We start from the raw sequence: 22,315 nt of genomic DNA on the forward strand, positions 1-22,315 counted from the left end.
TGTCAGTTTGGAAAGTATATGTAGGGCATTGCCAAGACATGGCTGTTGCTCTAATATCAGTGTGTTATCAGTATATTTTTTGTATTTACTTGAACATCTTAGTGTTGGAGAAAAAGCATATAAAAATGAGCCAATACTAAGTCTCAGTAATGAGACATGGTTCTGGGAGAGTATGTGGACAAGGTGGCACAGATGGCTTTCATCCTGTATCTGTGCCACAATACCTCAGCTTCCTTACCTTCAGGATTCTGTCTGACTCTTCTTCAGCAGAAATGAATAAAATATTCCCAAATAATGATTCATCTGCAGTATTTTGTAATTTTCATCTACAACAGAAATAACTTATGATCAGAGTACGATTCAGAAGAATGTAGACTCTCACGATTGACTCTAGTTGGTCAGCTGAGTCCAAATTTTGGACAGGCAGTTTTCTTGCTAGATTATGATAAATATTTTATGTATGTGTCTGTGTATATATATATATATATATATATATATGAAATATAAAATTTATTTAGGAAATCTTGTCTAAATATGCATCCCACTGCTGAATTCCTAGTTGCCATCTATCAGCTATTGCAAATTCCTATTCCTTGCTCATGTGTGTTAACAAACTGCATAATGATTCTAGATTTGAAATAATAAAAGAGTATAAATGAGAACAGTAGGATCGGTCCCACAGTGCTTTACCCAACCATAATTCTGTGTATGCAAAACTACTTGAAATCTTTCAGTGGCTTCTTTTTGAATATTTTCTTGACAAATTCTTGTGTGTTTTTTTTCCCCTCCCCATTGATCTTTATTGGATGTTAATGCAGTAATAAGTTTTAATTTAAAGAAAACTTTTTCCTTTTTTCCTAACTTTTTGTTCACAAGCTCTTTTAAATATTCTACAAATGATATGAATTTGTAAATTACCCAATACAAAACATATCCAGTAACTTGCGTTTTTCAGTTTTGAGTTAATCGCAGCAATTTATTTTATTAGATTTAGCTGTAAATTTACTTTGACATTGAGATTTGCCTTAATTTTTTTTTTTGCTCTGTGCTCTACTGTTCATGCAGGAAGTTCCATTATGAGATTTGCCAAGCCTAGAACAGCCCATACCCTGAAGGATGGGGATGTATTTATTTCATAGTTTGAGGAAAAAAAACCTGTATATTTTTTCGTTTCCTGAGTTTAGTCTTGGTACTTGTTCTTGTGATAACTGTATTTATAAAATATATTGGATTTTAGAATAGATTGACTTTTACAAGTCTAGATGAATAGACTTAGATGCTTTATCTTAGATCTTCATGTTTTATCAAAAACCTAGAAATATTGAAGTAAATCCATATAGTTTTGTCCTTCGGCAAAAAATCTGTGTTGTATAGGAATTTATTCAGACATTTCTTAAGGATTTTAGCTGTTGTAGCATTAACAGAGAAAATAGTCCCAATTTCATTTGGAAAAAAAAAAAAGTACCACATAATCAATATTTATTCTGTTTTTGTTTTTAAGCATTAACGTATCAACTGTTACTCTTCTTTATTACAGATGATACTTTGGGATTGGGATTTGAAGCAGTGGTACAAGCCTTACTACCAGGTCAGTGTGTTGTGAATCTAATTATTCTCTGATGAAATTTGACTGAGTACAGAAGTTTTAGTTACCTATGTTGTTCTAATACTCTAGTTTATTCTATCTACATAGCAGTGATTGATATGTAGCAGTCAGAGGAAGTTGACAGGGCTCTGCTTCCTGCGGTGTACAGGAGAGCAGTATCAAACCCAGTTAAGATGGGAGCAGTTTTGCTTGCTTATTGATTGACTGATTGTCCTTTAAATGTTCATTAGCATAAGATTAGGGAGTGATTCCCCACATATGTTAGAAAACTCAGACCTACCAGGATCCGACCTTCTTTTCCTGAATGTTTGTTTCTCACTCTCTCTTGTGTTAATGCTGGCATCTAATTAGCTATTCCTGCTCCTGTTCAGGGAGCTGTGCCAAATAAAAACAAATGACACTAATGATGTTTCTGAGACAATTTTTAGGATTTGTTTCATTATAAATAGAAACAACACTGATAGAGATGCGGTGGAAATTTTACCTCTGCAAGAATCTTAAACAGCTTGGTCACCAAAGTTTCTGTTGCCATTATTGGAGGATGTAGAGAGCTAATTTTGCTTCTAAGACAAATTAATAAAAAATTGAAGTAAGAAGAACTGCGATGGGATCTTTATTTTTAAAAGAGCAAAAATAACTGGTAGCTAGTGTTGAATTTTGAGAATTTTTCTTATATGCATGAGAAATACTACTAAAATTTGTTAGTATGTCTGTGTATATTTTTTCTTTAAAAGAAAAATATTTTGCAATATATATTTTACAGTAGATAGGATACTTACTTAAAATTTATAACAAGGTTAAATGTTTTGACGTGTTAATAGTTTGCAACAATTCCATCTATTTTAGAATGCTGGCAGTGGAACTGGAGTTGATCTTTCAGTACTAAATGAGGCTCGGAGCATGCTAACAGACCTCCTGACTGACCCATCCCTTCCACCACAAGTGATTTCTTCCCTTCGAAGCATTAATAGTTTGATTGGTGCTTTCTCAGGCACATGCAGGCCAAAGGCTAATCCATTCACACCATTTCCTGGTTTCTTCCCCTGTCCTGAAGTAGACGATCCTGCTGAAAAAGGAGATCGAAAGCCACTCAAGGTCAAATTACTTTTTCATTGTCACTGTTGTGTGTGTTCAAATATACATATATCTAGAAAAAAGAATCCTTGCATTGTGTCACTTCCATTTTCAGACATTTGGCAGGTTGTCCCAAACTGGCCAGATTGCTGGCTTAGCAGCTTGGGGTCGGATAAACTGGATCACAAGCCAGATTCAGTGCACGTGCTGGAGCCTTCTTTCAGTATTATGCTGACATGTGTGCTTGTTTCAGGGACTAGACTTGTCTGCTCTACTGTCAGGGATTTTCAGCTGCGCTCCCCATGTTGCAAGAGAGTCTTCTGACACAGAAGTCCTTTCTAAGCCTGACAGTGCATAGTGCTCAATGTTGTGTTGTGACCAAAGTCTGGGCTCAGAAAACTTGCTGCCTTTTCTGGGCTAAACGCCCAACATAGAGGAATTTTTGAGTCTTGCTTTACAGTTTTAGCTATTTTCTCTGTTTTCTTGAAGGTTATCTCAAGGCATCAGTCCATTCTGTTTTTGTTAGACAATTTACAGGTGCTGCATACCCTTGCTGCCCACCTAACTGCTTCCCGCATGTAGCTTTTCCAGCACGTTTGACTGACTTCAGCTCTGCCTTTGATTTTGTTTGCTTAACTTCTGCATAGCAAATCACTCTGCAAGTGGCTTAATTAACACCTTCACTGCCTGCTCATCTGAATATTTTGTTGCTCTAGTGCAGCATTGCTGTAGCCGGTTTGTCCAATTTGACAGAATATACTCTGGTTCTCATCCTAGTAGGGCTGGTTAAGGGACACTGCAGGTTTCTGGAGATAGTGGTCTTGTTCTGCTTGTACAGTTTCACCTTTCTGGCTGTGACTATTGCTTTTTGCAGCAAAGCAAACAGGGTCAAAGTATATCTTATATAAAGGACTCAGAGCAGTCTGACGTTTTGGGATCAGAAACTAATTTTTTGTGTTAGCACTTTTCCATTATGTGAAGTGTATGGTAGTGAGTGAGGTAAGATCTTTGACCTCTCGGTGAAACTTAAAATTGTGAAGTCATAATTTCTGCTAGACTTTTTGAAGTTAGTATCTGAGGGTCACTTGTCCTCATATGTGATCCTGCAGACCTTAGTACTGCAAATGTTCCTTTTAAATTCTTTGTTCAAGACATTTTTTTCTTGGAATTGTTTTGTTGTTGTTGTTGTTGTTGTTTTTTAGCAAGGTTTGATTCCATTTATCTCAGTTATGTGGAACAGTACCTTCCTCCCCAGGTTGAAAGGACACATCAGAGGTCGAGTTAACCAAGTAGATTGTAGACTGAAAGGAGTCAGATTTCTTAAATTTGGGCAGAATACAATATCTCAATTTCTGGAAGCAGTTGAGGAGTAATTGTTGAACCATGTGAATTTCAACCAAACAAAAGAAGAAAAATAAAACAACAAAACCACCACCACCACCAAAACATAACTATTTGTAATAATCTAAATAATTTTTAAATACTTCTTTTTGATTTTCTTGATCAGTAAGAATGGAGATGAAACACTCTGCTTCTTATTTTACCATAAACAACAGTAGTGACATATCCTATCTACAGTAAGAAAAAAATCAAGTCTTACTATCTAATTTCAATTACATCAATTTCAACCATAATGAAATTATTCAACAGGGATTAATTAGCAGGAATAGCCTGCCAACACCACAGCTGAGACGATCTTCAGGAGTTTCTGGTATTCCACCTATAGAGTCACCATCTTCTAAATGGGAACGGAGTAACAGTAAGAGAACTCATCAGGACTATAATGTGTCAAGGTAAGCACCTGACAGGATTTTAAAGGTAGAATAATAAACGTTGCCTTTCAAAAATGTTCATATCTGTAATGGTGTAAGTATCTAATGTAGAATCTTGTACTTAAATTATGTCTTCAAATTCTGACAGCTTAATAATATGCAATACTTCTGTAACTCTAGCCTCAAGTAGAAATTAAGCCATTTTGAGGCTGAATGGTTTGCACCATCATAGCGACTGGGACTGAATATTGGTTTTAGTAGGAACCAAAAAATTAGTCAAAATAAATTACTTTGTTTTGCAATTGTATAACCTGTAAGTTATTACTGACTTCCTCCTTTCAGCTGAAATTTGAAAGTGAAACATATTTTAAACATACTGAAAATTTGTTCCCTAATTAAAAGAATTACGTGACATTCTCGCATTTGGTAGCTACTGTTGCATGCATGTATTGCAGCATTTATTATTCATACACTTATCAAGCAGACATTAAGGCATACTAAGAAAGCTTTTTCATCGGTATAATGCAAAAAAAAAAAAAAAAAAAAGCATCAAAAAACAAACTTGTTTCTAAAATCAACATTATATTTTGAACTAGAAATAAAGTTAATATTCTGTTTTCTTTTTAAGTTGTGATTTTGCTCAATGTCTTGAGAAAAGTGCAATAGATGTTTGAAATTGTCATGCAACTCATTAAAATCATTTAAAAATAATTTTAAAGAAGATTTTATTGTGTAGTTGCACCTGTTAAGAATTGTTTTTGCGTAGATGATAAGGAAAGTAAATACATGACTTCTTAAAAGAAAATGTGAGTTAGAGTGATATTTGATAATTACTAATAGTAAGTGAAAGATTATATACACATGCCCAGAAGTTTATTTATCAAGATAATATTTAATTTTAAAGTGAACCATTTAAACAATTTGGCAATTGTCAGTCGTTTTTTCCCCTTCAAATAACATACATTCTTCAATTTTTTATGAACTATATAGTTTAATTCTGGTTCGTTTACAAAATATGATTGCTGATACTTATGTTGTTATGAATAGCTTTTCACAGGTATGGCTGTCCAGATGAATTTGACATCAGTGAAAGTTTAACTAGTTATTATACTATTTATACAGCTCATCCATAGACAACAGTTCTATTGGTTTCTCAAATCAAGCTGAGAGCATATCACAAATTCTCATTACTTGATTATGATGGTAGGTTAAAGATTTTATGTTTATGCTGATTTGCTTATCAGCATTTGAAAGGATCATATTTACTGCAAGTAGCCAAGAGAGGCAATCCTGCATTCCTCCTGGCTCTTTGTCCCATTGGCTCTGGCTCATGAGCCAGTTCTTTAAGTTGTCAGAAAAATAATTCAGCAAAAGCAAAGGCAATATTTTTTTCTGTCTTATAACAGGATTCATCCCAAAGAAGAGCCCAACTACCAGTAGAAGAGAAACAGGCTAATAATAAAAAGGGAGAATGAAGTCAGAAATTTTGCTAGGAGAAAAGCTTATGAAAAATCAGAATTTTTTTTTTACATACAGTGGCTGCTTTCAACTGAATTTTAGCTGAGTTCACAAAGATAATACATTACACAATGGTACTATAACCTATTGATCTAAAAACTGATTAAATGTTGAACAATTTTCTTCATCTATCAAGGCAGTGCACAAAAACAACTCTAAAGACCTGTTCTCTTGATTTGATTTGTCGTTTAAACTAATTTGAGGTGAACTGACCTTGCTTGTTAGTATTCCTACGCTAAGTACTGATGTAAAAATTTTATATGCTTTAGAATGGTACATGTTATGAAAGCTGAAGTGTTTGCAAATGGCAAAAAAATTCACTGTCAAAATTGAATCAACTTGAACAACTTTTAAAGTTTTCCTAATAAGTCAGCATTAAATTTCAAAATAATAAATCTGTCTTTATTCTCTAACTCACTTATTTTTTTATATCTATCTATTAAAAAAATAAATAGGAGATTGGGTAAATAATTGTTTGACTTTTCTTTGAAATCTGACAAAATAAGACTAAAGATGTTTGAATAAATACTATTTTCCCATTCTAAAACAAAATAATTATATCACGTAAATTATTTTCACTGGAGATTACATGCGTACAGTTGCTTTTAATTGCACATCACATTTTTGTTTACTGGAGGAAATGTTTAATTGGAAATTAGGAGTGTAATTCCAGGCCTGCAACAGCAGATGGCATAACTTATCAATCAGGTTAACAATACAGCTATTGGAGTTGACAGTTAAAAGCAGCATTATTTTTAAGATATTTAATTATTTCATTTATTATATAAAACTGATTTGAGAAGCAGGCTGCAGCTGCATAAGATTGCATTTGCATAGTAAACAGTATTTTAAAAGCTTTTAGACTTATTAGAATGTAGCTGGCTTTTTTAAAGCACACAATGTTGTATCTGATGTTATCACTAACAAATAAATTCACAATCATTGTGTAATATTTAGCAGTGGGATTTTGAGGAGTTATGCAAAACATAATGATTCAGCAAATTCCAATTGCTTTCCATAGTATTCCTTAAAATATAAGTGGCCATGAAAATATTGTTCAGTGCCCTGCAGAGAAGTCTAGCTGATAAACAAATACAATTGCTCAGATGGATATTGGACCCTTTCTAGACAATGTTCAAAAAAAATAAATACAATTTTAGGAAATAAATGATGTGTCAAGTTGTCTGAATGCACTCGCTGTGCCATTTTAGTACTACATAATATTTTCTATTGCTTTTGCACAGTGCATATAAGTTTTTTACTATTCTGTGTGGTACATTGTCTATGTGATCTTGAAGTTGGATTCTTTCTAGTACTTTCTTGTTTTGAATGGTAGTGGAACCATATCAGAGCAGTCTGTACGTCTTGCAAGCATTTTATTTGATAATGGCAGAATACAAGGTAGGAAAGAAGGAAAATTCTTATAGTTTGACTTCGGGTTTTGATTTCCTTGTTTCTTTGTAATTCAGCCAAGGATCTCATTCAAATGGGTCTTTTGGTGCAAACCTGTTGACGATACCAAAATCGAGATCATCGTCTTTGACATTGGCTCACCATATGGGTCCCAGACGAGCAGGTAAGATTGACATCCTGCCATCAGGCTGTATAAATTGCACAAGGTAGTAAGCACATCATGCATTGCAATGTTTTTTGAAGTTATTTTTCATGCAAATGTAACACTAGCATTACATCAACGTGTTCTTTATCTTCTAAAAATGTACTTTATGTATTTTTCTCATCTCCTTCTAAGAATACTCAAAAAGTTAACATCAACTTTGTATAAAGTTCAAATATTTGTCCAACACTATGAATATGTAAAATGTTGTATTTGTCCTGGTTGGTAATTGTTAAAAACTGCAAAGTTCACATACCTTAATAAGGAACCCTTTATTTTTTTCTTTTACTGCAGCTTTTTGTAATAGAACAATGTTATTTAGACACTGTGGACTTAAAAATTGTCCTTTAGAGCACCAAAACTTAATTTCTACTCTTAAGGCTTGTGAGTTGATTCAGGGTGGCCTGTGATACTGTTTGAGATGTATAACATACACATCCCTTATTTAAGGGCAAATGGTGCCTACTGCATACACTTTTAGTAATTTGTTAATGTGCAGTACGTAATCACAATAATTACGATCAAATTTTTGTTTTGCAATTTGCAGAATAAGTAATTCAGCTATGGGACACCCACAGCACACTTATTTTGCTCTTTGAGCCTTTGGCAAAGGGCAATTTTTTCTCTCTGATAAAAGTTTGTTTACAATGGTATAATTCACTTTGTGCACTCATAGATAACCCTTCTTTTGTAAATTTTTGCAAAGGGGAGAACTGATATGATGGTTCAACACAAAATTTTGTTTTAAATTCACATCAGATATAATGGCAATCAAAGTATGATTTGACAGGCTTTCTTTCCTGGATTTCCTGAAGTAAGCTTTAGCTTAGTTTTTTCCACAAGAATGGGGAATTTCATGTATGTAAGCAAGATTGATTTTGTTGTTGTTTTGTTTTATAAATTTTAATTACCCATGGACAAACTTTAGGGTTGTGTTTTATTTTTGTTCTGTTTCATTTCTGTTTGTTTAAAGTGCAATATTAGGCAGATTTGAATGGACTGTCATAGAACTAATGAAAAGGCACAGCACTATTAATAATGGCCAACATCTGCCCTCTTTAATCACTAGCTTCGAAGACATGATTACAACTTTTTTTCTTGCTATGTTTTTAAAAGCATCTCAAGCCTTTTTTTTCCTTAATCGCAAAACAATGAGGAAAAAGATTTTCCTCAGGCCAATTACCAATAATGAATTTTTTTTTTTGCTCATTTGTTTTGGAAAATTTAAATTTAAAATTCTGAATCAGAAAAGGAAAGATTCTGCAATTGCTTAACAAAGTTAAAAACAAGCCAGATGTTGTACCACCTTGTGTAGACTACTGCTTCAGATGTCTGACCTAGAGTGTGCAGAATATTAGTAACTCTCAAAACTTGGAATAAATTGCTGATCTATGTATATTTACTTACACGTTCTTTACAATTTATAAAAGTTCTTGTTCAATTCCAGTCTTTCTAAACAGAAGTGTTTTACTGTAGGCTGATCCCAATGTTATGTTTGTTTTGGAAGGTGCTTCTCCTGGCCTGAGTCCGGTGGGTTCACCTACTCATGGATCTGTCTCCAGTGGCAGCTGGTCTCCTGTAGAATTTCCTGATACTGCTGACTTTCTTACAAAACCAAGCATTAATATCAATAAGCCTTCAACACACACATTTAGTTCTTCAGATTATCAGCAGCAAGTTAAAACACCCGTGGGTTATGTGTGTAGCAGGTACTGTAAACTGTTACATGTTCACTAACTCAGTGTGCTGAAAATACTAATTATATTTTCAAAAAAAAAATAGAAAAATAACAATCTCTGCTGTTTATTAGTATGGAAAAAAAGACATATTGTAATAATTTGTAACTGTATTGCCCAGGGAACTGAAGAATGCTGCATGTGTGCAATTGAACTGAAGTGGTAGGAAAAGCAGCAGTTACTGTAGAATAACAGTATTTAACAAATTTAGAGAATTATTTCCTGCTTGGGATCTTAATTCAGTATGTCTATACACTTTCTAAGCAATTAGCCTTACTTTGTTAATTTGTGTAGGTGAGTCCAGAGGAGGTGATAGCTGATTATTTTCAAAGTACATGTTAAATTTGTATGTCTAAATAGAGAAAGTACACCAAGGGACAGTAATTTGCAGATATTTTTCAATAGAATACAGCAGTAGCAAAGGAAGAAAGATACTGAATGTTTTAAATATATTTCATGTATTCTGTAAGCTGTGGACGTCAGATACTCAAACCTATTCCATCGCTAGAGGAAGAATTTGTGGAATATAAAGACAAAAAATCAGGTGGGATTTTGAAAATATGTAAATAATTGTGCTTTGTTTTTTTTTTTCCAAAGCCAATTTAATTCATATTTTTCTATTTCTAGATTGAATTGTGCTATAATTTTAAAGTAATGTCTATCCATATATTTTATTTCACTTGATGTGGTTGATGTAATCTAAAATATTGACTATTTCATAATAAGAATAATAGACTCCCAGTTGTACCTGTGCTCACTATTTCAAAATGTGTCTACCATCTCAGCTAAACTTAACAGTGAAACCATTTGTGCAAGTAAAAAGTCATGCTACCTTTTCTGTATCTTCAAATGTATTTTGTAATAGATTTCCTCCCTTACAACTTCTTGTTTTTAAATTCTTAAATAATTGGTTTAGAAACAAGCTGTTTCTTTTGTGAAGAGATCTCTTTTATGAAGAGATAAAGTATTATTAGGCATTAGTATTTACAAATAAATTGTTGATATAATAATTATCTAATCATTTTCTTTAAGGTGAAGTTGGAAGCACTAATCTCTCAGCAGAGTCTTTCCACCATACAGAGGAGACAAAAGATGAAAAGAAAGAAATAATTACTCAAACACAAAATAAATCACTTGTAAGTATGCAATTGCAAAAGAACTTGAAGTAACATATCAGTAGATTATTTCTTTATCAGTTACAACATGCTGTAAAGAGGTTTTTGCATTCCTAATTACAGTCATGTCTGAAGGGAAATGGTGCATCACCTTTTTTTTTTTTTTAATTAAAGTTTACAATTAATGATATATTTCTATGTTGCATAAATGTCACTAACAAATGACAAGATAGTGAACTGCATGAATTTTTGTTCATTAAAATTAATTTGTGTAGAGTTAATGTAGACAGTACATTGAAATACTAATTGACTAGTATTTTTCCTGGAAGTTTATGAAGTATGTGGCAGTTTCACAGAAACTATCAATGTTCACAGAACATAGTATATTGGAAGTGCAAGAAGACAAAGTGTTTCTTAAGCTTTACTGATATTTTGAGTCTTCACGACGCTTTTTTAAAGCTAGTTCAGCTAAGGAATTCTCAAAGCTCAGTATACGTTTTGGTAGCCATGCATTTTTGCTTTGTTTTATTAACTCACTCAGTTTGCTTTAAAGATTACGATGATGATAAAATAATTATCACCATCTCACGAAGCCTCCCCCATATATGAAAAGTCCAGTGTTATTTTGTACTGCTGATTTATTATTTTCTCATAGCCACAGATATGGCACCATTCAATAAATTCAAGAATGGTTTATGATTCTCACAGGGTTTTTTGGTCAATATTGTTAGCGAATTAGTTTTCGTTATTATTTTAGAGGTGATTAAGTCTCTTGCTCTTATGCAGGTGGTGCAGAGTCCTAAATTAGAAACGATGATAACAGAACATGATTCACTGATGGAAAAAATGAACAATTGGAATTTCCAAATTTTTGACCTTGTGCAAGAAATGGGAGACCAGTCTGGAAGGATCCTTAGCCGGGTTTGTTGTCTTCTGTTATATGAGGGATAGGGAGGGTGCTTGAAGCTGTTATGCCTTTATATTAATTTAAACCGTGAAGACATTTTGCATTCAATGTGTATTTGAAAACTAAGATGTGAAGTAGAAATTTCATTTTTCATGTACTCCATCTCATTGCAAACCATAAAAGGTGCTTTGTTTATAGAGAAATTGCTCCAAAATGGCTGAATTTTGTTTTCAGTGTAAACTACATTCGATTTATGGTTACTGGAATAGGTTTGCAGTAATTTGCCATTTCCTATAAAAATTCTCCTGCTTTCAGAATTGCTACCTTGTTTGTCAACCATTTCTTTTTTCTTTATTTCAGTAAAATATTTCTGCCCGAGCTACACCTGTGGGGGATGAGAAGTGATCTTTTAGGCAGTCTTTTGCCCCTTGATCCTACAAACAGTGGGATTTTTTTTTCTGTGCTGCTTTCTGCATTCTCCCTTTTATCTCTTTCTGACTTACTATTAAGCTCTTTGGTGCAATTTAATGTTGTGCTGGGACCAATCTAATGGCGAGTGCAAAAGAATGAACCTGTTTGCTCTTCCCCAGACTTTCTCATTCATCAGTATCACCTGTAAATGTCTGTCTCTATCTTAATACTGGATTTAGGAACTGTGGGATTATAGTATGAGCTGGATTTGGATCTGATCCAAAGATTAAATGCTTTCTACTTGCTGGTATCTTAATTTTCTAAGTATTCTATCCTGAATTAGAATGCGTGTTGCTCTTGGTTCAAAGTAGTGTTATGAATAAGCGCCTGGAAGGAAACAGGTTAGAAGTAGTCAGGTGCAGATGGAAAAATAGACCAGAACCTATGCTGAAGTCAGGAAAAAACAATGGAGACAATTTAATTTTTGTCATTAGACACAATCTTTTCTTTCCCAGTCCACAAGTAGTCTGGCTATTAGTTTAAGTCTTCAAGTAGTTTTGGTTTTATTTTTTCTTGTTTGTTTTTTTTTTCTTGATCAAAATTGACGGGACTTCACCTCAGTTATTGACTGCTGTTAACATGCAGTGTAGAATGCCACGATCCATTTTTGAGTGGTATTTCTGCAGTTGTATACCAATGTTCTTTGATCCATACTAGCTGGCATTTCATTTGTGTGCAACCTATAGGATAGCTCAAACATATAAGTAATTCAGTGTGCAGGTTTCTATTTAACCAGAATTTATGTATCAGTCCTTCCTGGTTTTATGTGTATGTGTTTTATCTCTTCTCCTCCCCAGTCCTTTTGTTAGTTATACTATAAGCATATGATGTTTATTTTGGTTAAAATCCTAATAAAAGTTGCATTTTGATCATTATTAGTTGCAAGATTCACAGATGGGGTATGTATAAAAAAGGAAATGTTTAGGACAGCTGAAAGGAGGGACGCCCCTCATTTTGCTCTCATGTTGTTTTGAGAACCTCCCACATTTTAGAGCTTGTTCATTCTCAAGTGGCTGGGTAGGAGCTGGCAAAAAATGAAAAGTAGTGTCTTTGAAAAGCTTTCTCAATATTTGCAGTCTTAAAGTGCTTTTATATCTTTGCAGTTGCCAAATTCTACACATACACTTCAATATTTTTGTACTGTATATACATGTGTGGATGTTCTGAGGACATTTTGTTAGCTTTTGATAGGTTTATTTAAAAATACCTGAGTTTTGAATAGAAGAGTGACGATTTGCTTTCCAAGGTCTCAAAAATAAATACAAAATGTGACATGGCTTCTTTTATTTCTTTTTATGTTAATGGATCTGCTACTATAGTTAGGTAACCTCAATTTTTGAGTGATAAGTAAGAATACAGATTTCTTCTCTTTAGGTCATGAGATAAAACATGAGTTCTCTGACGTATTATGAAAAGTTTGGTGGATATTATTCAAACAATCAGTTGTGTGTATAATCAGTAGCAAAATGCAGGTTTTTTATCATATGTGTTTAACACATATCATATGTGTTTAACATATGATATGTGTTTAACAGGATGCTAAAAATGCTTTTTTAAATTTCTGAATTAAAAATGATTAAGCATCTAACTGATGTTGTGACATTAGCTTTCTGGCAAACTTAAATGAAGCATCAGTAGTTTTCAGCCTTATCAGCAAGCAAAATTTGTAAAGATGGGAATATTTTTAGAACTTTTTTTTTTTTCTAGAAAAAGCAAAATATGCTCAGCTACTTTGATGTTTTCCGGGCTAAAATTCATTTTCATATATATATTTAGGTAACTTACACCTTGTTTGAAGACACTGGTTTGTTTGAGATTTTCAAAATCCCAGTTAAAGAATTCATGAATTACTTCTGTGCACTGGAAAATGGCTACCGAGATATTCCCTGTGAGTAATATCCAGTTGTATGTGCTTTTTTCTTTTATATTTATGTATTTCCTTGAGGTATACTAATATTCAGTACTGAGGCATACAGTATATTTTTATATGATATATCCGTCAGAATTTAGCAAAAAAAAAAACCCAACCCCCCAGAACACAACAAACAAAAGCCCTTCAAAACTAGACTTGGTAATGTATAGGCTGAATAGAGTCTTAAAGATTTTGATGAGTAGTTCAATCAAAAATACTGACTTACTGTAAAAAATACTGTAATCATTGTTATCAATATTTTGTAATTGTAAATTGTAATCAATATGTAAATGTAAATTGTAATCAAAATGTCACTTGTAATCAATACTGTAATCAAAAATACTGTAATCATTCATGAATATGTTTAGGGTTGCCAACTTTAAAATAAGTAAGTAAAATCATGTCACAGATGTTTTTACTGGCCCAGATGCCTGTAGGTGTCAAATTGGTATGAATGTCTAGTGGCCATTGCTGACTGACAGGTAACTTAATCCATTCCAGGCTTTCAGGAAGGATGAAGTGTGCTTAGGGCTTGTTGGATTTTTATCTCACTTTTTTCTTGAAAACATTCAGTGATAGTATCTACTACAAGTTAAAATGCAGTCTTTGCCTTAATGTTTGAGTTTTCCTTTGTACTAAATTTGGTCCGTTAGGTATTTCACTGCTATCTTTGCGGGAGATAGGTGGTTGTCCCCTCATGTTTAGTGAATTTTCTTCTGTTTTGAAGGTCTGTCAAATCCCTTTTTGTGTACAGAGTTCTAATTTTCCTTAGTAAATCCTTGTTCTCTATGCCTACCATTTATTTCTTCCAGATCTTCACTGGAGAAGACAGATCCAAAAGTGGCAGAATAAATGCTATCAGATTTTCATATAGTGCATCTTTTAATAGTATGTTTCATTTTCTAGTCAGTCAGTGATCCTCTTTGGATCCTTTCTGCTGCGTGTATTAGATTCTAATTTTAACAAAAACAATTAGATGATATGTCAGAAACAGTTATAGTTATTTAGATATTAGATAGAAAAGTTCAGTTCTGTCTTGGATTCTTAGTAATTTGATTGATGAGTCCTTTTACTTAATTTTCTATATTGCTTTTCTCCTGGGTCTTTCTTCAAAAGTAGAACACTTTAAAAAAGTTAATTACGTGTCTAATAAAATATACTAGAGTGCTGTTTTTATATGAATAAAATTCTTGTCATGTATCATGTCAACAAGTCTGCTCAGTTGAGTTAGTTCTGCTTTTTCTATATGTGATTTCTTTTTCTGGTCTTGTTTCTCTGAGTTTTAATGTAAGTTAAACATAGATAATTGTTTTGGTATTTTCATGTCTTACTGCATTTTAAACTTAACTTTCTTCTTTTATAAGATGTACAGACATTATGTCTTATGCGAAGTTTAAATACACGCTAAGTGTTAGCTGATTTTTTGTGTGTGTTTGTGAAAACTCTTTACAGTGACTTTACAACTCAGGTTGAGAAAAAGAAAGAATGAGAAAATGGCATTGAATAAAGAGTCATGAAAACTGAAAGGCAAAGATAAAGTATTATGTCTGAGTAAAAATTGAAAAACATTACGAATAATTTTTTGTTGGTTCTTTTCTTTTTCTTCTATGGAAGAAAAAAAATGTTTTTTAATGTGGATCTGTTTTAAAACAATTTAAATGCAAAAACTTCAGTAAAGGGTGTAGAGTAACTCACGTATCTAATTTATTTATTTTTTAATTTTCAGATCACAATCGTATACATGCCACAGATGTTCTTCATGCAGTTTGGTATCTGACCACAAGGCCCATTCCTGGATTTCAGCAAATTCATAATGAGCATGTACTGGAAACTGATATGGGTATGTATCCATATACTTCTATTCTTTTGCTGTAAAAATGTCTTAATGAAATCACAGTACATTGAACAAAACCACTAATTATCCTTATCACTCAAGTATTTTTTATGTTTTCATATAAGGCAGTAGTGATATGACAGTACTAGTACATACTATTCAGAAGTAAAATGCAATTGATTTTAGAACAGTTATTAGAAGAATTGGCTTGTTAGACAACAAAACAGTTTCACTCAAGTTTTCTGTGCTAAATGAAAGTCAGCTCTTTTTTAGCACTTGAAGTACATTAGATTAATTTTTAAAATTGTCTTTTTTTTCCTGATTATGACAGATAACAGCTCTTCCCAAAATCTCTCTAACTTGTGTGAGTGATAGTTATCTTGTAATGGGTAAACTTGCCTGAGTAAAAGTATGTTAATGCACCTGTCTGGTGCTAAGTAAATAATTGGTTTGAATGCAGAAGCTCTACAACTTTCCAGTTTTGGGACACTTAAAAAACTTCAGGATGTCCTGCAAAAACATGTTGCCCTTGTGTAATGTCTTGAAATAGTGAGAGCTTTCCATGAATTTGTAAGATTTTGGCTGCCTTGTTGGACAACACGTACGGTCATGATGAATTTACTTCTTACTGGCCTTTCCAAATGTGCTTCAAAATTGCTGGTTTATGCAAAAACAGTAATATGATTTTTTCTTAGATGAAGCTGGTGGTGGTGTTCCTGATCAAGTCAGCTATATTTCTTCAAAAAGCTGTTCTGTTACTGATGACAGTTACGGGTGCCTGGCATCAAACATTCCTGCCTTGGAACTGATGGCTTTATATGTGGCAGCTGCCATGCATGATTATGATCATCCCGGTCGTACAAATGCTTTTTTAGTAGCTACAAATGCACCACAGGTAAAAAAATTTTTAATCAGGAAACTATTTCTATCTGCAAGGAGAATAGTAAAAATTATTTTCTTCTTTATTCCTATATTGCCTGTGTAGGAATCATTTGTCCAATTTAAGGCTTTGAGAAATGAATTTGAATTTACTTGTGTAACTGTTTTTCCTGATAAATTCTCATGTATTTTGTGTATATAGATTGTACATACATGAAAAACGTTCTCAGTTTAAAAAATCTATAAGTAACTTAAATCTATGTAGATTGTAGTGAAAGATAATTTCAAACAGAGCTGGCTATAGGACTGTCTGAGCACTTAAATTAATGGATATATTTCATTTTGCAAGTCTATGAAAAGTCTATCGCTATCATAGGGATTTCTGCAATTACCTTAAAAACATGAATTGTTCTTGTAGTTCACTGAATTGCGTTGCCTAAAATCTGAACTTAGTATTTATCTGTTATGGGAAACAGTCATTATTTTTAAGAGTGGATGAATAAACTAAGACAAAATTAGCAAGATATGCTTGCTTTCATCTGCTGTAATCAGCTTTATTAGAAAAGGGAAAGAAAGGAAATTCTCTTAAGGTCTAAAAGCGAAAGATGAAAAAGGTGACATAGAGCAGAGCAAAATGAAAGGAGTAAATAACTGGGGATGGGAGAAGGAAAATCACTGAATATAAGATATCTAAACTGCATAGGGTAGTAGTGATTGAGGAAGAAAAATACTAATTACTGATCATGGTGGTTTGCATCTCTGAAGTTTGAGACAAGAAACATACAATGACAATAATAGTAAATCAGAATCCAATTCAGTTTGTGAGTGTTTTGGTTTTGTTTTTGTTGGTGTATGCCCCATACATATTACCAGAAGTTCCATCTCTGTTTTAAGAGATGTGTATCATGTGTAAACATGAATGGAGATTTGAAAGACCTTTGGAGAACTTGAAGAAATAGAAGCTTTTACTACTTGGCTTTTTTTCCTCTCATCTGCCATTTTTTCCTCTATAACCCTCAAAACTAGAAGGTAAAACATCACTGGGTAGTTTAATTAAGGAAAAAACAAACAAACAAACAAAACAAAACAAAACAAAGCAAAACATCTTGTTAGTGACTGATCCTTAAGCTTCAGAATATTAAGTTCTAACTTTCAAATCTGATATTTATGATTCTCTTCCTTTGTAGGCTGTTCTTTACAATGACAGATCAGTCTTAGAAAATCACCATGCTGCTTCTGCCTGGAATCTTTTCTTATCACGACCAGAATACAACTTTTTATCAAATCTTGATCACGTAGAGTTTAAGCGTTTTCGTTTCTTAGTAATTGAAGCAATCCTTGCCACAGATCTCAAGAAGCATTTTGATTTCCTTGCAGAATTTAATTCCAAGGTTAGTTACATTTTACTGCCTGCACTGGGCTGGTTGCAGTATGCTGATGTTTGTGTTGCTATTGAATATTTGTTGATATTAAACAATTGTATTTAAAATTTCATCTTATTGAGTTGTTTAGAAAAATGCAAATCTGCTATTTTCTTCGTAAAGAACAATTTTATGTTGGTTTGTATATTGCCTGGTAGGCCTTGCAGACCTGTAGTAGAGCTGAGTCTTACTTCAGAGATGAAAAATGACTTTTTTGACTGTATTAAGATTAAAAAAAAAAAAAAAAAAAAAGTCTATAGAAAAAATAATTCAAGTGTCTTGGTGCAGAGCCTAAAAATATAATACTGATGAATAGTTTTAACTTCATTTTTCAAAATGTATATGCTCAACCCAGGCCAATGATATCGACAGTCATGGTATAGAATGGAGCAATGAAAATGATCGCCTGCTTGTCTGTCAAATATGCATCAAACTGGCAGATATCAATGGCCCAGCAAAAGTTAGAGAGCTGCATCTGAAATGGACAGAAGGCATTGTTAATGAGTTTTATGAACAGGTAGGTGTTGGAAGTATACATATTTTTAATTAGAGGCAGATGATCAATTGTTTATGCTACTAAATGTATAACTAATACGAACATTATTCCTTGTCAGGATAAAGTTAGACAAAATATTTCCATCTTCTTTTTCTGAATACTGACAAGTTATTTTTATATGAAGCATACTAATGTAATCTTTCACTTCCAGTTAGTTCTGTTGGAAGCTTGAAGATGAGCTCCCTACAAATGTCAACAATTTTTGAGATATCGAGAGCAAGTTGAAGGGAGGATTATGAGATCTGCAAATCTTAAAATATCTTCATGATTGTTCTAACTCCATTTTCATTAGTTTAGTTTATATTACTATTGCCTTTGGTAAAAAGATGCAATCAGCTTTGTTTACTTATCTCCTCGAAATTAATCTCTCAAATCAAAATTTAAAGTTAATATTTTGAGAAGTTCTGTTTTTTTTGTAATCTCTCTTTCAGGGTGACGAAGAGGCAAGTCTTGGGTTACCTATAAGTCCTTTCATGGATCGTTCTTCTCCACAACTTGCAAAACTGCAAGAATCTTTCATCACTCACATAGTTGGCCCCCTTTGTAATTCCTATAATGCAGCAGGGCTGCTTCCAGGGCGGTGGGTAGATGAAGAGGAGGATGCAGAAAGTAATGAAGATGATGGAGCTCAGTTGGAGAGTGATGATGAAGAAATAGAAGATGATCTCATTTTAAGTAAGATTTTATACTTGAGTTGCTACCTGGTTTTCTTTTACTAGATTCAGGCATAACAATGGTGGTTGAAATCACACTGTTCAAATATTGTAGCTACTGTGATTATCCTTATTATTCATGTTGCTATTCAAATACTGGGAGTAAGCATTTGTGGGTTTTGCTCAACTTTACATCTTTTCAACATGGCGTTATTCTGTATGTGTGTTTTAAATGTGATCTCTTCGAATCTCAAAGAGCTAAAATATAATGCTTTAATTTTTACAGAAGCTCAAAGGAAAAAAGGTAGAAGAATATTCTGTCAGCTAATACACCATCTCAGTGAAAATCACAAAATATGGAAGAAAGCAATTGAAGAAGAAGAAAAAGCTGAAGGAGCTGAACTGCTAACAGAGATCTCATCTTTACCTCAAGCAGATGAAATTCAGGTTATTGAGGAAGCTGATGAAGAAGATGAGCGGCAACTAGGAGAAGAAAAGACATGCTGAGTAAACTCCAGTTGTGTTCAGTACGATGATAGGAAGTCCTATTTTTTTTTTCACTGTGCAGACTTTAGCCTGATGCATTTCACTTAAAGTTGAAAGGCCTTAATACTGTGAGAGGATTCTTTCTGTTCCAGTGGAATCCCACTCCTATGCACTTTCACCACACAGAATACGAAACTTTATTCTAAAATTAAGTATTGTATACCCAGATGCAAAGTTCCTTATGCCTTAGTTGGTATAAAATATCCTGATACAATGCTGCCTTGCTGAATACAGAACTCTTATTTTCCTCGAGGTACCTACGATTTTTAGATACATTCAGTGACTTCAGTTACCAAAGTGGCAAGAACTTTTTGCTAACAAGGATATGTTTGATGAATTCTAATATTGTCTTGAGTTGTGTCTTTCATGTTGTTTTTGAACATGAATAAGAAGAATTCTGTGCCTATATGAAAACTATATTCGTGTTGCAGTGCAAGCCTGTTGTGGGGTGTCTACTTTAGTGCAATCATGTGCTTAATGTAGTCATCTCAGAGCAACTGTTCACGGACTGTGATGGAAAAGCTAAATTTTGATACTTGTGGTTTAAAAAAAGAAAAAAAAATCAGATGCATCTATTTATGATGCTTTTTATTCTTGTGCATAATCTGATGGTTTGGGTTTTTTTGCAGAAAATATTCAGGTTTGCAGTGGGTATTCGTTGAATATGAGGCCATTATCATCTGTTGCCTTGCTGTTTTGTGGTAAAACATTAAAAATCTGTTTAGCTACTTAAATTATTAAGGGATTTTATTCTTCTAGTTATAATGCTATATTTCCTGCCCTTACTCAGGTTCCTGTTTAAAAAAACAAGTCATCAACACAATAGATTTTATCTTGCACCAATTTCTGGTATTAAATTGTAAAGAAATAAGGTCTTATTTCATTTATTCTTTGTATGTAAAACTTTAGGAGAATTAAAGATTTTTTTTTACAAAAGATAGAAACTACTGTTTCAAAGTGGCTAGTGTATGTTAATGTGCTTTACATCCTTTCTTCCATCACAAACATAGCTTGATCTGCATCCAGAAATATACATATGGAAAGCAGAACGTGGAAGCTTTGAGTAAAGCCTCATAGTAAGATAAACATCACTGTAATATAGTAATTTTAGATCATATAATTTTAAAATAAGAAACTTAATCCACGATCCACACAAATATGTATTTTAGGAACACTGCAATTGTGTAGTGCTAGTGGCAAAAATAATAAACATTAATTAAACTGCAAGTAAATAATCGCCTTATGCAAGCCACGAAGAAAGCTAGCTTTAAAGTGCACTTTTTAATACTGAGCATTTATATGCTGTGCAGATGAATGGCACTAAAAAAATGCACATTGCTAATGTATGTTAGCATATTTTTGTTTACATTTACATCAGTTAGCTTGAAAAAGATGTAACATTTCTAAGATAATCTTGTCTAAATTATTTTGTGCTGTTTCGCACAATCTAATATATCTATTCTGCATTTGGCCAGAGAAAGGACTTTTATCCCCCCCCCCCACACACACTAATCAGCTGTTTGTGGATTCACTTTCAAAGACTACTGAGGTGTGCTTTTTGTTTTACCTTATCAGTGCCAAATTCCCCTTTGCTGCCATTATTACTATCAGTTTTTTTATCTTAATTTTTCTTATTTTATATTCTTATTTTTTATTCCTTTTACTTATTTATTTTATTCACTTAGTTGTGAATGTGTTCAAAAGCATCTTAGAATGTCTGTTGTTTATACATACGTAATATGTGGCTTACTGTTTTCCTAGGAGCTAATATCATCAAAGGTTGCTTCAAGGCATGTTTGCAGAAGTGGAGGTAACTTCAACTGAAGTGCTGTAATCTTTCAAAAATATTGATGGAGAGTTATTTGAATGTTGTTTGAGCTCTTGTCAGCAACACATATCCTTATGAAGCAGGTCACGCTCGTTGTGGTGACAGATTACTGGGAAGTTACAACTAATTTCGATCTGTGATCACACTTCTATTCCACATTTGCCAGGGTATGCTAAGGAGCGCAGAGAAGCACACAGAACAACTTCAAAATATTTGCTAAGGCGACACGCACTTCTTGTTTGGTCAAAAGTAGGCTAAATTAGCTTACGCTGATTGCTACAGTAGATATCCTTATTTCTGATATTTTCAGTTTTAAGTAAAGCCTTCACAGCACCTTTCCTGTCAAAATAGCCACCATCTCCTCATTGCCCTCTTATACAACGTAGGTTGGATTACTTGCTCCCATGCATGCAGTACATATAGAACTGCACTATGAAGTTTCCTGTAAGAAGCCAAATTCCCTCTATATCTCTGGAGAGCTCTGGATGTCATGGTGATACTAAACAGCCAAGAACAACTACTTGCTTCCTCTTCCTTTGGGTTATTCTTTCACAGCAAAGTCAGGTGGTGAGTTGAAGACTCAAAATGGAAGGACTGGTGTAACATTACTTCAGGTGAGTTCAAGTTTACAGTATTTGAGTAAGTTCTTATTTGCTAGATAGTTAAAACCATTTTTTACTCTGTACGTCTTCCATTCAAGTTGCTAATAAGAGGGTTCTGCTAGAGGAGAGAAATTCTTCACTCTGCTTTCAAACCACTCTTTTCAAGTGAATGGAGTGCATTCTCATGGACATCGAGACTGGCTGTCAAACACAACCAGTGGCAGGTGAATCACCACAAGGAATTAGATTTTAGGAGCTCACTTGTATCTA

The 22,315-nt window shown here is 33.4% G+C and overlaps 1 protein-coding gene across 2 annotated transcripts in view; it reads left to right on the forward strand.

The window, feature by feature from the left end:
• PDE3B (phosphodiesterase 3B) overlaps positions 1-20,572 on the forward strand; it is a 74,876-nt gene extending 54,304 nt beyond the window's left edge. Inside the window, exons 2-16 of one of the 2 annotated variants that reach the window (XM_052696272.1) lie at positions 1,538-1,588; positions 2,453-2,701; positions 4,331-4,473; positions 7,440-7,546; positions 9,093-9,294; positions 9,792-9,865; positions 10,354-10,457; positions 11,223-11,357; positions 13,591-13,702; positions 15,453-15,566; positions 16,256-16,455; positions 17,627-17,830; positions 18,216-18,377; positions 18,848-19,091; positions 19,356-20,572. In XM_052696272.1, the coding sequence (XP_052552232.1) occupies positions 1,538-1,588; positions 2,453-2,701; positions 4,331-4,473; positions 7,440-7,546; positions 9,093-9,294; positions 9,792-9,865; positions 10,354-10,457; positions 11,223-11,357; positions 13,591-13,702; positions 15,453-15,566; positions 16,256-16,455; positions 17,627-17,830; positions 18,216-18,377; positions 18,848-19,091; positions 19,356-19,576 (2,322 nt within the window). In that variant the 3' untranslated portion in view covers positions 19,577-20,572. The remainder of the gene's footprint in view (positions 1-1,537; positions 1,589-2,452; positions 2,702-4,330; positions 4,474-7,439; positions 7,547-9,092; positions 9,295-9,791; positions 9,866-10,353; positions 10,458-11,222; positions 11,358-13,590; positions 13,703-15,452; positions 15,567-16,255; positions 16,456-17,626; positions 17,831-18,215; positions 18,378-18,847; positions 19,092-19,355) is intronic. The other variant, XM_052696273.1, reaches the window with a different exon arrangement.
• The last annotated feature ends 1,743 nt before the right edge of the window (positions 20,573-22,315 follow it).

Source organism: Tympanuchus pallidicinctus, unplaced genomic scaffold, assembly GCF_026119805.1.
Source record: "Tympanuchus pallidicinctus isolate F22 unplaced genomic scaffold, pur_lepc_1.0 scaffold3, whole genome shotgun sequence".
NCBI lineage: Eukaryota > Metazoa > Chordata > Aves > Galliformes > Phasianidae > Tympanuchus > Tympanuchus pallidicinctus.